General features: G+C 36.1%; 1 protein-coding gene across 1 annotated transcript in view; it reads right to left on the bottom strand.

Moving 5' to 3' along the window:
* Nucleotides 1-612: 612 nt before the first annotated feature.
* Nucleotides 613-17,997, bottom strand: part of LOC149562183 (serine/threonine-protein kinase BSK5-like) — a 69,011-nt gene continuing 51,626 nt past the window's right edge. The window contains exon 9 of the mRNA XM_089825729.1: nucleotides 613-1,450. Within this exon, the coding sequence (XP_089681855.1) occupies nucleotides 1,205-1,450 (246 nt within the window). The 3' untranslated portion in view covers nucleotides 613-1,204. The remainder of the gene's footprint in view (nucleotides 1,451-17,997) is intronic.

The raw sequence follows: 17,997 nt of genomic DNA, 5'->3' as shown, positions 1-17,997 counted from the left end.
AAGTTTGTCACATGTGCATCCTAGAGGGTCAAGAGATGTGTTGAGGGGGGCAAAAAGAACATGCGATTTGATGATCTCACAAAATGAAAGGTTGCTCGGGTAAAAAGCAATTCGTGAAAGGAAAGGTTTCCTAAGAGGCTCTACAGCCTCGAGAACATCACATGCAAATTCGCAATCTTCCTCAAAAATTAGTGGTTGTACGTTTAATGTAGCACAAATTTGGAATTAAAAAGCTAGAATACCAATTTCTTCTTCTTTATCAATCATTTAAATAAAATCCAACATCAAAATGTCAACATGCAGATAATAAACCAATATATTTATTCACTCTAAATTGTTTTCAAGCGAATATTTCTGCCAGCAACAATGGACAAATAAGCTAGGAACAAAATAAAGCCATAAAGAACTGGTGAGCAGTCTAAAGTTCAAAACATTGTCAGTAACTTCTTAGGAGGCAATTGCAGTAGAAAAATCCAAATAACTAGCACACATAATATAAATATTCGGGGCTCAATGAATGCCTGACGACTGTGAACTATTAGCCTTCAATTAAAACAAAGCCAAAGTGCATGCTTCATTTTGCCTTCACAATACGGCTTTTTTAAGAATCAGTACAGAAATATATGAAATAGTATTAATTTTAAACCAGATAAATTAGTGTTATCTGACAGATGAAAAATCAAATCCGCATATGTTTTCTTTACATGCTGGCCGTTCTAACTTGCTACAAATTTTTATACATGTTTTGCTTTCAATAAACAATTTGACTCCTTTATTCACATAAATAATCTTCTCTAGAAAGTTACAGTTTGAAATTATGTTGCTGGCAATTTGCATGTATCTGAGCAAGTGCAAGGCAACTTTTTAATAAACTTCTGATACACAGGTAAAAGGTATAAAACTTACAGAAAGCATTCAAAACATCAGCCAAACTTCACACCATCACAGTTCCAGAACATTTGTTTTCTGTATTTAAACTCGCTCTATACAAACCACCTGATGGCCGTAGACAAGACTCCAGAATGCCAACTAGGTTGGCATCAATAAATTGACTTCGAAAATAGGAGAACCATCAAGATGAATTGATGCCGGCATCACTAGGAAGCAAGCAGGCAGCTTGTTGACCTACATGCCTCCAGCTCATACACTGCACACACAATCGAGGATTTCGATCACATCATGACTCTAATCCTGTTCATCATCCTTATCCAGTACTTTGCCTCTTTGCTTCAATTGCTGCACCCTCCCTCAGCATTTCTTGTGCATCACGTGTCATCCCAAGGCTAGTAAGGGCAGCAGCTTGAAGATAAAACGCTGTTGGCCAATCTGGGTAGACAACCTGTGCTTGCATTGCATCGCCAAGAGCTTCTTGTCCCATGTCACTCAGAAGATAAGATAAACTACGTCTTGCAAGTACTGTTGGCGATACCATAGTTCCAACTTCAATGAACTGAAAACGACAATATTAAGCATTAACATCAGGTTTCAAGAAGGAAATAAGCCACAATTAGTTCTACTGGCTGGGTTCACAAGTAAAACTTTATAAACCCTTGCTTTTCCAACTAAGAATATTTAAACGATAGAATGATCCTGATATACAGAAAATCAATTTAAATAATATTGCAAGTTGATCAATTAACCAATTCTAAATTTGAGAAAACATTTGTATATCAAGAAAACCAATGATTTTGAATGGACTTAAACTATCTAATAACTCAATTTCCAACAGTCTTATTAATTCTTTTTTTAAAAATGACTTCCAAAGCAGACCAACCTCGATGACTCAACTTTAGCTGGGTAATTCTTTTAACCATTAACAGTTTTCCTTAAAGAGTTCAAAACATTTATGCAAGCAAAATTTCCAACAAAAAATAAAAAATTTTACAAATAGGATAAAAATTTAAAACAAAAATAATTTGTTCCAATTGTATTTCATGTTATGTATTGACACCCTTCAAATTAGTACAAAACAATTTTCATGAATTATACAATCCATGTCGATTCAAATAAGTGTACTACTTTGTTTAGGCCCTTGATTTTCCAAATATAAATACTAAAATGATAGAATGATGCTAATATACAAAAATGTCATCTGTGACTTCTCATTTATCAAAATATTTTTTAAGATAAATGTTATGACAAACAACTAATAAAGAACCTTCCTCAGCCCAAAGCATTAGAAAATCAATTTTCATAATGTATTCAAGTTGATTGTTCAGTCAACTTTATATTTGTGAAAATATATTTGGATCAATTTAACTGAAAAAGAATTTGAATGTGCCTAAAACATATAAGCATTTCATTTCCAACAACGAAGTTGCCCAGAAATTGAATTTTATGAATACAGATTTTTTTCAATGCCCTCTAATATGAATACAGCAAGATATGCTAATTTCTTAACACAAGTATAAGTTGTAAAGAAGATTTTCATTGTTAATTCTTAACCAGAACTCACAAGAAGGGTACCTTAAAAAGGTCCATACCGGCTCATGATATGGCAGTGCCCTCCCGGTGAGTGGTATAAACCGGCCCGGCTCATGAGGTGGCTCATCATGAGGTAGGGATAGGGCCGCCAACAAGGTGGGCTAAGCCTTGGGGGCGGAGCCGTAATTACTGACGGGGAGCCGGTCTATATCCCTAAAGAATAATATGGGAGGGCCGCCAACAAGGTGGGCTAAGCATACAGATTTTTTTCAATGCCCTCTAATATGAATACAGCAAGATATGCTAATTTCTTAACACAAATATAAGTTATAAAGAAGATTTTCGTTGCTAATTCTTAACCAGAACTCACAAGAAGGGTACCTTACCCGCCACCCCCCTGCCCTCTTGCAATCTCCTGCACTCATGTATCAACAATACCTTTTTTATATATTTGCAAATTTGAGACAGCATTTGCATACTATTCAATTCTTGGTCTTAATAACTATTCATGTTGGAGTTGCTACTTATTTATTGTATTGAGTCTAATCCAACTTCGATTAAGGTTTACCCACTGCCATAAATCTCCAGAGGACTGTTCATGTTTACAATGAGTTGGAGAAACAGAAGCAGGAGCATGAACGGAAGTGGGATTGGGGGTTGATTATAATTTTTTCCCTCAACAATAATCCTATCTCAAAATGATAATGGCATTAATTTATAAATATGATTCAAATTATGACTTCATTATAAAATTGAGGTTAATAATTTATGACATAATACTGAAAAGAGATCATATCTTGATTTTCTGCTCTGATTCTCCTTCGAACTATGATGATTTCCTCTTTGCATTTCCACTTTTGAAGTGCTTTCAGATCTCCCTGAATCAGAGGTTTCATCCCTAACTTGGCAATAGCAATTAAGAGTTTTTGTCTTTAATTGTATAATCATGAGAGTTTCATACTCAGAGTAATGCAATTCCAGACCACTGAAACTATTATTCTACAATCCTTCATTTACCATGTCAATTAGATGTTTACTAAGCAAGTGATGGAAGATGACAATGAAATCCAATCTATCTTGTAAAGGTTTGCTTCTCAATATCTCATCCTTACCATATCAGATAGATATACGTTTACAGGCAAGTAATGGAAGATAAATCTACAATCTGATGTATTTATAGACTTGTACTACAAACAATGCCTAGCTTATGAAGTTCGCTGTAATGCAATAAAAATGAACAGTCTTTTGCTGTATCTGATATAACAATGCTATGATGCAATTATGATGGGTGAGTACAAGTAATCCTTGCAATCTCTCAATTCGATGACAAGGTATAACTTTTGTGATCTCTTAACAAGAGACTCAATTGCTTACAATGCTGAAATTCTTGTGTCTGATATATTCTTTAACAATATGCAGAACCAATAAGGTTATTGCCTCCAGCATGATAATTGTTGTGTCTGGATATTACCTTTCACTTGTGCAATAAAGATATGTAATCTTGTTTCCAATATTACAATATAAGCCTGCAAATGATCGCCTCCGATTGGGCAATTTAAACTTGCAACCTGAGAATATCCTATACGGTTGATGCTCAATATGAGACAATCCAATAAGGAATATATAATATAAAATATCTTCAATCATGCCTTCAGAGAATGTGTCAATCCTCATGATATACTTGTGTAACATGAATGGTAATACACAATGAATAGATGTATCCCAAACCGAATCATAATTGACTTAGTTAATTACCTTAACCACTTGTTATGCTTGAATCGTACTTGTACACAAGGTTTCTTGAATAATATAATAATCGGTTCTCATATTTATCCTAAACAATTAAGAAAATTATCCGATCCCATAGCAAGATGTAAGTGCACTTATGAAATATGGGATGATGCGAGGAATGTATTGACATGCAGTTTATGGAATGATAAAGAATTGAGTTTAATTATGAAATGCAAATAAATGAATCACTCATGAAATATGGGGTGATGCAAGGAAATTCATATTGTAAATGCAGTTTATGGAGTGAGAGAGAAATGAATAATTACGAGTATGCAATCATGAATTACGTCTCAGTGACGGATGTATGATATAGTGCACTGTAGTGTGTGGTAATGCAGTAGATGGAAATCACAGACATCTCATAGAGATTGATTCTTATTAAGTCCCTAAATGGGGACATTACAGTGAGACTATGAGTGTCATGTTTTATACTCCTCTAAGAAGTGATAACTAAATATAGTATATTTTTCCACAATTGATCTCTTCTTCTCACGGAATGATATTCCATATATTTCATTTAAAAACAACATTACCCTAGTACTGGGGTACATCAAAATGGCAGGACGTCGGAACGAGTTTCCGGGATGGGGGGAAAATGAGCCTCATTTTCAGGACGGCCAAGGGACGATGGCAAGGGGAGGACAAGGCAGGCAAGAGTGTTGTATAGTATACATATAGAACTTGAAATGCTTGTTATGAAATGATGTTTCAGTAGCACATACCAAATTAAAATACTTGAACATAGCCAAATTGCAACATGAACTAGAACCATTGAACATTCAACAATAGTAACATATTACATACCCAATAGTAACATTCAAAAAACAAAAGTCAAATAGAAATCCAAGTCCCCATACTAGCAGCAGCATGGTTGCGGAATGGCGGAGGTGGGGGTACTTGGGTACGTGAGTACGTGAGTACTCAGTGCGGGGACGTCTCGGGGACAGGTACTCCGAGGTTTGGGAGGGGGGCATGAGTCCCCATGTAACACTGTTTAAAAAGAGTCACAACAATTCTTACACCATCATTGCTCTTGAAAATATAGTATACTTTTCATTTATTATTTTAGCTAGATCTACTTTTTTGTATTTCATGTGACCCCTTTTTAATTGCCTGGTTGCTGGAAATGGGCAGCTATGTATGCCACAATCAATAGTGATTAGGTGGGGGCATGACATAGAGAATCTGGAGACCACTCAGAATTACAAGTTGTACTCCTCAAACTTTAGATTATCATTATTTGAAAAAGAAAGCAAGTCAAGCAAAAAGAGTTCCATGTACTCTACAAATTTGTCAATTTATGGAATTCAAACAAGGCAACCACCCTCTTGATTTTAAACTGTAGGTTTTCATGAGAGATTTGGAGCATGGCCTTCACAAGATTTGGTGAATCTATCACTAGTATGATACAATTTAGTACAGTTGGCTTATCAATTGGAAATGGAACTCTCAACTTTCCAATCCATTTGCTAGCTTAATTACAAAGCCTGCATCAATGCCGCTGGTTATAAGATTCACACGCGAAAATAACTCATTCGAGAGCATATTTAACATCTTAAAACTCTTAAAATATACATAAAGTTTTGGCATGTGAAACTGAATCAAGTAATGAAACAATTCCCGAAACATGATTAATCCATAACCATTTACTGTAACTCGATGTAATGTCCCTTGGTAGTTTAAATTCAATTACTATTTAAATTAATTTCTATTGATTTCCATAAATATATGATACAAGTAGGGACAATCATTCACTCGTATTTCATATTAAGTAAAATATATATATATATATATATATATATATATATATATATATATATATATATATATATATATATATATATATATATATATATATAAAAGTTAATTTCATATGCTATCTATATTTCTTGTTGCTAAGCTTGATCCGATATTACTTTGTGAGAAAGGAAGTTTGAATACAATCCAAGGCGCTTAGAGGCCACTTGATAGATTGCCTCAAAGTTTATAGATCCAATCTCTTATCCTATCTTGGGACTATGCCTGCAAGGTGCTCAGGGTTGCTGATCCCTACCCTATTTTGGGAACTATCTTTTTGGGATTTAGACCATCATTCCATGAATTGCTTCAGCCTTCTTTCTTAATTACTAAAGCAATACAAAGATGTTACACACACACACACACACACACATATTCATCACTTCTTTTATCATAGTTTTAGGTTTCAGCATTTCCCTGATACATTATTGAATGAATTCAAAAGTTTGATCTAACACAAGTATTATTGTCAGTACTCAGTCCACATGTGCACACGCGCACACAAAAATCTTGTGCATTATGTATATGTATATTCACATATGAAATGTTGCATACATATTTCTCATTTTATTTGTTATTATCAAACATATACATACATACATACATGTGTGTGTGTGTAATAATTGTATCCTTGGTAGAATTAAAAGGTTATTTTAATATATAAATATCAATTCATTGATGCTTAGCAGCCAGAAATACATATGCTTTAATTCCTTCCTCCTCTTCCCTACAAAGAGTTTTTTATTTCTTTTCTAATCCCTTTTCTCCTTTTTCGTTCCTACATTTCCAATCAATATTTATATATCTTCTAAGACATGCTTCTTTCAAAAAGTCATGCCTTGCAAACAACTGATCACATCTCTTCCTAGTTACTGGATTTGCGCATCTAGGACCCAAACTGGATATGGGTCTGTACTGGGTCTGGATGTGAACCAGTTCGTGCCGGATTCATACGGGGTCTAGAATTGTCTGGATTCACAAATCCGGACAAATCCATAGGGTCAACTCTGGACCCTGCACGAATCCATGTGTATCCGCACAAATCCATCACAAATCCCCAAGGACCCACAGGCCAAACTTGGAATCAATATATATAATGCATATATGTGTGTGTGTGTGTGTACTTACGAATCCTCATGAATCAAAATGGGAAAAATAAAAAATCACAAATCCACGAATCGGATTCTCAAACCCAAATCCGACCCTGAAACTGAATCGGCAACTAAGTCAATTATTGTTCACCAACCAAATATTCTATGAAAATATTAAAAAGCAAAATTCATTTCTCCTAAAGGAAGTCAATTCCTCAAGTAGACAACCCACAGAAGATGTCAGAACAATGTCAGACTTGGTTCCCTTATACCTGCTACAACAGAATTAGGAAATATCATTAGTAATGAGAAGACTCCCTTGGAATGAACACACATATGTATAGAAATCACAATAATGAAGAAAGCAGCGGCAACAGTAAAGAATTGTGTCTAATAATTAGACAAAGAGAGCGATTAATAAAAGAGCAGTAACGGGTTGAGTGAATTTGAACCTAAATAATACCAATTCGAAGAGATATGATAGCAAATAATTGGCAGCAATTACATCAACAGAAGTGACTTAGTTAAGAGTTCAATGTTTGCAATAGTTTATGATAGAGAATAATTAATATATAATTATAATGAAGAGGCTTTAATATACTATATAATTCAGACAGCGTTTTCAAGACAGACAGCAGGAAACAAGGGGACGAGTTTTTGGGAATGGCATGGTACAGGCCTTTTTGGGGGGATAGTAGTGAAAGACAATTCAAAAGTAAGAAAATCTATAAACACAGAAAATTTTAATTATTCACATGATAGGGCATTTACCATATTCATTAAATAGCCATATTACATAAAGTTAGAGCTCAATTGAAAATCCAGCTGAGTTGTCATTCAACTTAGCAAAACTTGGTTGTTCCCATTTGAGCTTTCATTGCCATTCAGTATGTATATAACATAACAGATACAAGTAAAGGGCAAAATAAGGTCTTCTTCGGCCATCAATTGCTAGTGATTGTTTGTTTAGCTGCTGTTAGCAGGTTGCTGGTCCATCTGCCTCTCAAGTGAGTTGGAATGAAGACTCAATGCTACTAATTAGGCTACTACAAGACAAGTAATGACACTACACTAGAGTCCCTACATAGTAGCCTATAGTTTGTTCTGACTTTTGACTTAGAATACTGCATCACGCCATTCATGAGGATTTATGTTATCTTAAGCTGTGCTTTTGGTTTGTCTATGTATGTATATAACATAACAGATACAAGTAAAGGGCAAAACAAGGTCTTCTTCAGCCATCAATTGCTAGTGATTGTTTGTTTAGCTGTGTTGTGAGGTTTTCACACCATTGCCCCAAAACTTTGGGGCTCCCCCCCTTTTTCGAGCAGGCCTTGGCAATTTTTGCGAGTCTTGTAAGTCTTTGTTTGCCTTAGTGAATTTTCAGAGTTGTCCAAAGGTTTCAAATTGGTAATTTTACAACTTGGATGTCTTGGTCTCTAGGAGGGATTCGGTTTATTTTCACCTGATGCTAAACTTGATTTTTTGGAACATGTAATTTTGTCCTTAGGCCAAACAGAATTCAACAACATTTTTCAATGGTTAAAATAATATCTGGCAAGATAAAATTGCAAATTTTGGACTTAGATGGCTTTTTGAAAATTTGAAATAATTGTATAAGCTTGAGCATTTTCAAAATGAATTTGTTAGATTTAGTCGTTTTGGAAAATCTTGAATTTTTTTGGTGAAACGAAATTTTGATAGTGAAATTGAATTTAGAGTTTGGATTTCGATCGCCAGGAAAAGGATTTATTATGTTAAAAATTTGAAATTGGATTAAAGTGCAAAATCTCATTAATTTGGTTGAAGTTTTGCCTAGAAGACTTTAGAAATGTTAAAGGAAATTGGTAATTTGGAATTGAAAATTGATTTTGGCTTGCTAGATTTGATTTTAATGATATTTTAATTACCAAAATGTTGTTAAATGAAAATTTTGACATTTCCTAAGTTTAGCTTATTTCTATTTTGCAATTCTGGATCAAACTGGCAATTAAATGGGCCAATTTTACTATGGGGCTTGGTTATTTTCATGTTTAATTTAAAACTAGGTCATCTTTGGGGGTTTTAACTTAAATTTTGTTTCCCTCCAAGCAGGTCAGCCCCACTCTGGAGATCAACAAAAGGATATAAGAGGGGCTTCCCCCCTCTTATTTCCTCATTCATTTCATCTCCTCTTCCTTGGTTGTGCGAATTTTTCCTCCAGCTGGGCGAATTCTTCCTTAGCACAAATTTTTGGGGTCAGATTTTCCATTTTTTGGCAGCGATTTCTTCCTTGGTTGGGCGATTTCTGCCCTAAGGCGATTTTGGAGTTGCAGATCCAATTTTTGCAAGGTTGGGCGATTTTTTTGAGGTCTAAGATTTCCATCTTTAGCAGTGAATTCTTCCTCCAGCTATGGTGATTTTTATTTTGTGAAGAGGCAAAGCAATTTAAGGTCTAATTTTTGCATTTGAAGGCGAGTTTGGGAAGTCAAAATTCTGATTTAAGGCAGATTTTGCAAGCCATTCATTTGCTAGGGCATCATATTTTGGAGGAGGATTGAAATTTCTGAGATCAGATCTGAATTTAAAGAGGCCCGATTATTGGTAGAAGGCAGATTTATAGTAAGATTTCATTCATTTTTAGAGGTGAAGATTGGTTTTAAAGGCGGATTTTATTCCTTGTTCTTGCTTGGTTCGTTTCCCTTATCTTCTTCTTGCACTTTTCATCCACCACTTCATCATTTCCATTGATAGGCTAAAGTTGGGAGATATAAGTGTAGATTTCATGATAGGACACTTGGAGACATAAATAAGCTAGACCACCCTAGGATTGAAGTTGGGCAATATAAGTGTAGTCCACCCTAAGGTAACGAAGAGGTAGAAATAAGTGGTAATCTCACCCCTAGGATTGAAGTTTGGAGATTGAATAAGTGTAGAGATAGGATTTGGAGAGGAGAAATAAGCTAGATTCCATCAATAGAAAGAAGGTTGGAAATTGATAAGTTAGTCATATCATTTAGAACGAACAAGCAAAAATAAGTGTTTAGGATGGTAGATGTTAATGCAAACAAGAACCAAAAGGGAATGAATACCAAAAAAGACAAGGAAGACACGATGCCTAAGACCACCTTCTTCTCGAAAGTGAGGCGAATTAGTAATACCAATATCGGCACAGTGAACATGGTACAGTTGAAGGATAGATTGTGGAAAGGACAATCCCCCATGGCGAAGAAGATCTACAAGAACGAAATTGTACATGCGACGGCTTTCCCTCCTACTTTGCCTTGTCTGGAATTGGTAATGGAGTGTGCATCCTAGTTTGATATTGTTACCAAGTCCATCATTTTTGATGAAGAGAAGAGAGTGTTGGCTAACATCAGTGGACGAGTGGTCAAAGAAGTATTTAATATTCCCCAACATAGAGGCATGATAGTGGTAATGATGGATCAAGAGGCCAAGTTCTTTCAGGATAATCAGGAGGCCTACTTCATTCATCTAAAGCAAAATTGGTTACACAAAGGCAAGAAGGGAATTACCAAGTCGTCAAAGCTCACCAAGTCAAATTTCAAATCAGAATATGGCGATCTTATTGTGCTTCCCAGCTGGATCATGGGTGTGGCTCAAGGTATGCAATTTGAGAACTAGATGTACTATTTTATCAATGAGATTGAAAATGGAAAGAGAAAATTTGATTGGGCTAGAATTATGAGTGAAAATTTAGAGTTGCAACTAATGACAGTGCAAAACCAAAAGCAATTCTACATGGGATCCTATCTTTTCTATCTGACTGTGAGACTGTATGAAAATCCTGGACTTAAGGCCTTACGAGTGATTGGCAATGGGTCAGGGCAATGTTTGGTGCATGAGTGCTATCCACAACTTCATTTGCACAACACTAAAGATTATAAGATGTTTTATGACGCCTTTTCCATGAAGACAATAAGGATATTACAAGGGACACCTGCTAGGAGGCCCTCATTGGAAGCGGAAGCAAAAGTTAAGAAGTATGGGAGTTGGTTCATCCAATTTCCACAATTCACATATATCAGAGTAGCAGGAAGTATAGTTTATCACAAGAGACTTCTAAGGTACCCACCCGACAGGATAATTTTGATGGAGTTGGCTAGGCAACTTGAGCACTATGACAAGATGATGAAACTTAAAGGTGAGACAGGGATTACCTTCTCATTTAGAATTGGCAATGTTACTTTCCCCAATCTTGTCGCCTTTGCAGCTGCGAAGCAGAAGTTAGAATGGTATCATCTAGGATGGTATAGAGCAAGACAAGGATCCGATCCTAATGGTCTTATCAAGGCATCTCACGAAAACACATTCAAACATATTCCTACTATAGAAAATTTTTGGGCCAATGCATAGAATGACGTTCATGTGAGGAAGCTAGCTTTCTCAAGATTGTTAGTGGGCATGATGAGGGAAATCAAATGAAAAGGCCTTGATATTCCCGATCAACTTGAAGATGATGAAAATGTGCTAAGAGAAGATTATGATATGGTGGATGGAATAGAGTTGGGTTCAATGGATTGGATGATCATCAGGATCCTTACTTAGAGGCAATTACAAGGACAATTGATTTACACACTGAGTCATGGTATAATGAGAGGTTAAGGCAGTTACAAAGTCGGAAGGTGCGTATTACTTATGAGAAGATGAAACCAGAGAATGAAGGTCCAATGGAGTCAGTCAGACAAAATGGTGGGTGCAGTAGCCGGCAACAAGGAGCAGTTAAGGGCAAGAAGAGAAATTTGGAGGGTGAGAAAAGTAAAGAACATCAAGAGCCTCCAGCAAAGAGACATTATGCAGCACTGTCAAGGGAGAGCATAATTGAGGCTAGGAGCCGAGAGGTTAATACAAGTGGACAAGGGGTCGCAATAGAGGTGAGCTCTAATTTGGAATCAAGTGGTTACAGTGATAGTACTGAATACTCTCCTCTCTCGGAGAACCAACATGGAGATGATATGACAGTCACTAGTGAAGAAGAGGATAGGCCAATTGATATTGAGGAAGTAGGCCAAGCGCCTAAGGCCGTTGGTGATGCTCTGCTAGTCGAACCGAACCCAAATTTGAGGAGATGCACTGCACCACTATGGTTAAGGAAAATGCTTATGCCAAGAGGCGAGGTGGTGACTGTCCGAAGAATTGAAGATATTCAAGGGTTAGTGGCAAAGGAAAATAGCAAGAAACAAACAAATTGCAAAAATGGTGGCAAAGGTAATTAGAAGCGATGATGAGGGTCACCGAAAAGTTCAAATTGCTATACCAAAGGTTAGCAAGGCACTAGATGAGATTGTAGCCCAAGAATATGAGATAGTAGAGCATAACTTGGGAAGAATCATGGATGACATGGAATGTGAGGAGATCCAGGAAGGCATGGTTTCAATTAGAGAAAGGTTGAGGAAGGAAAACGAGAGGCTTGTAAAGTTGGAGGCCGAAAACAAGTATTGAAGAGATTGCCAGCTTATCCAACAGTTGCATCAAGCAGCCCTTCGAAAAAACAGCGGGAGCAACATAGAAGAGATATCAGCTCAACTGCACGAAATCAAAGATTGGATCAATGATATAATTCAAGATGGGCGAAATTTCTTGCCTTCCTCTATCTTGACATTCAAGTCATTGGTGGCTATTAGAGACAAATTCAGATCATTTGAAGGGGAGTAGAAGGATTTCCTTCTAGTCAAGGACTTGGCCATTCCCAAGCTATGGGCATTTATTGGGCTACCAGAGAGACATTTGGAAAGAACCAAGTTGGTGGATGAAGGAGGAATGAGTACAATGGAGTCTTGGTATGTTGCCTTGACCATCAGATTGAGGATACTTTAAGAGATAGGGAATGAGATTGCACATCACAGCCCAGGCATTGACACCTTCATTTCAATCATGTTGGGCGATGTTGGGGTTGCACTTGATTTTGAAGATATCAAAGAGGGGAGCATCAATAAGACAGAGTTTGGATCGAGATTGGATGAGTTGGGGAAGGTTGCCATCAAGAAGAAGCATTTGGGCACCCTTGCCTCCCTTAATGCCTTTATCGGATATGAGAAAGAATATGAGAAGGATCATGAGAAGACATTACAAGCAGCGAGCAACGTGATGAATTCAACGGAGCTCAAGATGAAGCACATGCCTTGCCCTCTCATGAAGGAAATTAACGACAGGCTAACCAAGTTCATTGCCTTGGCTAAGAAGATGAAAGAAAAGGGTAGAGTTATATTAGAAGATCATTTGATGCAAGCCCAAGTGGCAAATTCTCCTTTCTTCTTGGGTAGGATAGGTGTCTGATTTTGATTGGCTACCATTTTGGTGCCTTCTCATTGGTTGCCACTTTTCCTTTTGTTTCATTAGTCCATTGATGAGGTGACGTCTTCTCATTGGCCGATAGGGTGGCAAAACTAATTAGGGTTTCTAGGATTCGATCTAGATTGTTGATTTTGCCTCTTAATCTCTATCGTTGGTTGTAATTTTGTCACCTATATACTCAATTAAAAAGGGTTGAAGAAAATTGTTGCTTAAGATAATACCAAAATTGCTTCTTTTATCATTGTTGTGACTTCCATGGTGATTAGGGACACTTGGTGTTAGTGCACGATTTCTACTTCCAATAGTTAAAGTTAAATTTCATTGAAGTTGTTAACGTAGATTTCATTTCAAGAAAGTCGTTAAGCAAGAGTAAGAATAGATGGATAGTTGTATGGTGATATTAGTGGATGTTTGATAGGGATCTATAAACTAGGCCACTAACATCCTAGCGGCTTGCTAGGAAGCCTTGTGTGGTAATCTAGTTTTTTGTCCCTTGAATCATTGCATCTATGGAGGTAGAGCCGCTCGTAAGCTTTCATCAGATTTGATCCCCATCCATTTGCTAATCTTTCCATTCATAGGAGTAGAGGTAAAGCAGCAAGTAGTTTAGTAGTTGGAGTTCATTCAAGAAGAAGGTTAGAAAATCAGAGCATTGGTGGACATTCCCTCCATCATCACCATCAACATCATTTGGCACTAGTATACATTGCAAAGCTAGATTTCATCATCATCACAACAAAATTCCAACATCCTTGAATGAATAACATGAGCCTTCCTATGTGATTAACCAACAAATCACATTAATATAATTGAGTTAGCATCCACAGGTGTAAGGAACCTTGGAGTTTTTCTCATTTCTTCATGAGTATTTACTTTTCAACAGAGGGTTGAGTGTTTGATATTTCGTATCAAGTATTCAATTCCTATATGTTATGTAGTGGTCCAAAATTGACATCAACAAGTTGTTGTTAGCAAGTTGCTAGTCCATCTGTTTTTTAGAACGGAGACCCTTACCATGTGCCCATGAAAGCAATATCTTCATAATCCATGGGCTGATCTCATTCTATTCCTACCATGTCAAGAAGCATTTTGTTAGGCAGAGATTTTTTCAAATTTACAAGCATAGTCGAGAACTTTTGTATGCTTGGTTAAGCGGTGCAATATACTCTCTAACTACATTTTCTACTTTTTATAAATAAGATTCTTCCTAACATAGTTCCCAAACTCCCACGAGTCAAATCAAGGTTGTTGGGTCAAAATAACCTTGACTCAAACTCAGACATGTCAGGCGTGTGACTCGCTTGTCACAAGTCACAACTTGACTCACCAAATCTAAGCTAGTTGACTCAGCCACCATCAATGTAAGGTTGAGCATTTAAAAAGCATAAACAACTTTCTTTTTTTACTTATTTCTTCCTTGCAGCCCGAAAAACATTCAGTTTGAGATGCAAAAGTCATTTCTAGAATCTGAGTGGATCATAAATTTCAATAAAATCATCAAATAGAAGCTACATGTGTCATCAACACTACCCTTCCCTACAACAGCTGCAATTCCTTGAGTTCTTGCAATTTGTTTGACAAGTAAGAGATTTGATAAGTAGGAGATATTTCCATAGCAAGTCAAATTGCGATATTGCTATCAGGATTTAACTGTGTAGTTTTGAGTCAAACTCATTGACCCATGCTTCATGAGTAGTGATTCAACACGAATCCATCTCTCATGAGAATAAATGGAACACTACTCCAGCTTGAGCACACTTAACTACAGACTACGGTGTTAAGTGTTCCATTTATTCTCATGAGAGATGGATTCGTGTTGAATCATTACTCATGAAGCATGGGTCAATGAGTTTGACTCCAAACTACAAAGTTAAATCCTGATAGCAATATCACAAGTAAGAGATTTGTCAAGAAGAAATTTGGAAACTACATTTTTGGACTTTATCACTGCTGTTTTTGGCATCTTTAAAATTTTAAGAAAATGATGCACACTATGGAATTTTATGTGGTTTTCAAGGTGCTAATTTGGTCTTGGCAGTAGGGGCATTGCCCCTCAACCCTGCTAGTCCCTCAGCCCTGCTAGGGGAGCTACCCCTTGACCCGTTCAGGAAATGGGGACATCTCGAAAACTTAGAAACCTCTTAAAACTCATCCCCTAGCTGCCCATAAAATTAATGCTTGAATTTTGATAATTTATTTTACATCCACTCTCATGTGAACTCTCAATTTAAATTATTTGCACAAACACCATATGCTAAGGTTCTATGATGTATAAAAGCATGCTTTTATTCATGTTTTCATATAAATATTTATAATTTCCCTATATAATTTAAATTTTCCCTATTTTATATTTAGCTATCCCACTGTCATCCCCTGCTGTGGAGGAAAAAATCCATTGTAGAACCCCATTTCCGAGACAAGTCAAATTATATTGAAAACGCATCCCTGGGTAACACTGACCTATAGTCACATGCTAAAGGGAAGACAGGATGAAGTTGAATGGGAACCTACAATCACGTCACGATGGGAAGATTGAATGAAGTTTTATTTTCTGAACATGAAAAAAGGCAGAAAGCATTAAACAAATGTGTTCCACCATGAATCACTTTTTAAGTTTAATATTACATTTGAACAGTTTTTTGAAAGTTTAAGCTGAAAAAGTTATGCATTTTTGTGAATTTAAAAAAAAAAATCACATGTTCTTCTAAAAATTGGTGCCAAGATATTCGGCAAGTAAATCACTGCCATTTTCAACCCAAAAGTACACAGTTTTTCAGCTTTTTATGATTAAATCTTACTTTTTAATAAACTTGTGTCCATCTTAGAGATTTTAGTCCTTTCACATGGACCAGACAAAATACATGAAATATTGTCCATCTTATATGCAAATTTTCTTACACCCAATCTTTCAATATTGTGGAATCAATAAATGCACCTAAAAAACTGCAGATTAAAGTCTTTTTTGTAATGTCCCATCTTAGGAACAATGTAATATATTATATAACCACAAAAAAGAAAATAATCTGATACCACTTGTAATGTCCCCATTTTAGATAACTTATGGAATTGAGACAATTTCTTGCAAAAATCAGTTGCAAGAGACTCCTTTCCTCAAAGTCTTAATTAACACCAAGAATGATAATCTATGATGCCACTTATAAATGCTTATGCTACACAATTGATAGGATGTACATGACAATATCATTTCTATCTCAAATTTGACAACTGGATATATGCAATATGATTAGTTCTATCTATCAAAAATGATGAGCAAATATTATATAACCTGCAACTACTAGTTTGGTTGATTGGCTGCAATGTCGCTGCTGTTTCTGATTTAATCTTGACAGGTTATGAGAAGATAAGATATTCCAATCTGCATATATATATAGATCTCTGTTCTTCCTGATGTATCGATGTGACTTATGCAATGAGCCTCCTTCTGATGATAGCAATAATACTACATAATGCTGTGTCTGATATGTTGATATGACTACAATTATGAATAAGCTGCTATGTCTGATATATCGATATGAATGTGCAGCTATGAGCATGAGCATATCGCTTTTAGCAATGGGTTGCTGTTTCCAATCTCAATATATAATCTGACAACTATAATCAATGATGTTGATTCTGATCTGACAATATGAGCTGATCCTTAGATTTATGCAAGCATCTTTGAAACTTGGCCAAATTGCTCAATCGAGGTATCCAAATAGGATGTAATAAAAAATCAAAGGTTTTCTGAATGATGATGAAAGGAATGGATTTAATTGCCTATCTTATATCTTGCAAATCAAAGGGATTGAACCTCATCATGTTGACAAGACACATCTCTTCCCAATTGGCCTCCATAATAAATCAGGTTATACAAAGCATACCAATTAGACTATTTGCATAGTTGCTGTCTATGCTAGTCTAACACTTGTCATTAGTGATGCTTATCAATCTTAATTGCTGCCATCAATTACTCCCATCAAACTGCTTTGTTAACTATCTGCATCATACTTGATGGTTTATCACTAAGTTACTGGTTCAAGTTCAAGTTTGATGAACTGGTTCGCCGGTATGACAAAATTTTGGAAAGGGGTTTGGGTTCTTTCGTACAAAAAAATGTAAAAATTTTTTAAAATTATATATATACATATCTATGAAGCCTAGAAGCATAAGATAAAATTAGAATGTCAAATAGTGTCATAAAATCATTTGATTTAAACAACAAAAACACCATACTCATGTAATCATAGCATCATGAATCGTGATCATACCATCATATATTTCAAGATCAACATCAAAGATACAAAACATTAAAATTATACCATGATTCATAACAGCAAGTTCAAGTAAAACTAAGTCAAAACATTATAAAATTTGCAAAAATAATGCACTTTCTGGCCATCCGCGTGGCCCAGTTCGAACAAGTTCTACAATGGTTTGCTCTGGGCAGCCAAATTCGCCCAAGTTCAAACAGCAGAGACACAAGTTTCAACTGGAGGTCAGATTTTGAACCCTGACCACTGGGCGAACTGTGCCCGGACCAGGGAACAGCTCGAACCCAGGCCTGGTCAGGAGGGTGTTTAATCGAACCAGGGTAACTAAG

This window comes from Cupressus sempervirens, chromosome 4, assembly GCF_028749045.1.
Source record: "Cupressus sempervirens isolate cs-2001-9-10 chromosome 4, ASM2874904v1, whole genome shotgun sequence".
Taxonomy (NCBI): Eukaryota; Viridiplantae; Streptophyta; class Pinopsida; order Cupressales; family Cupressaceae; genus Cupressus; species Cupressus sempervirens.
Note: the sequence above shows the minus strand (reverse complement) of the source record. Positions and strands in the feature narration are given on the sequence as shown.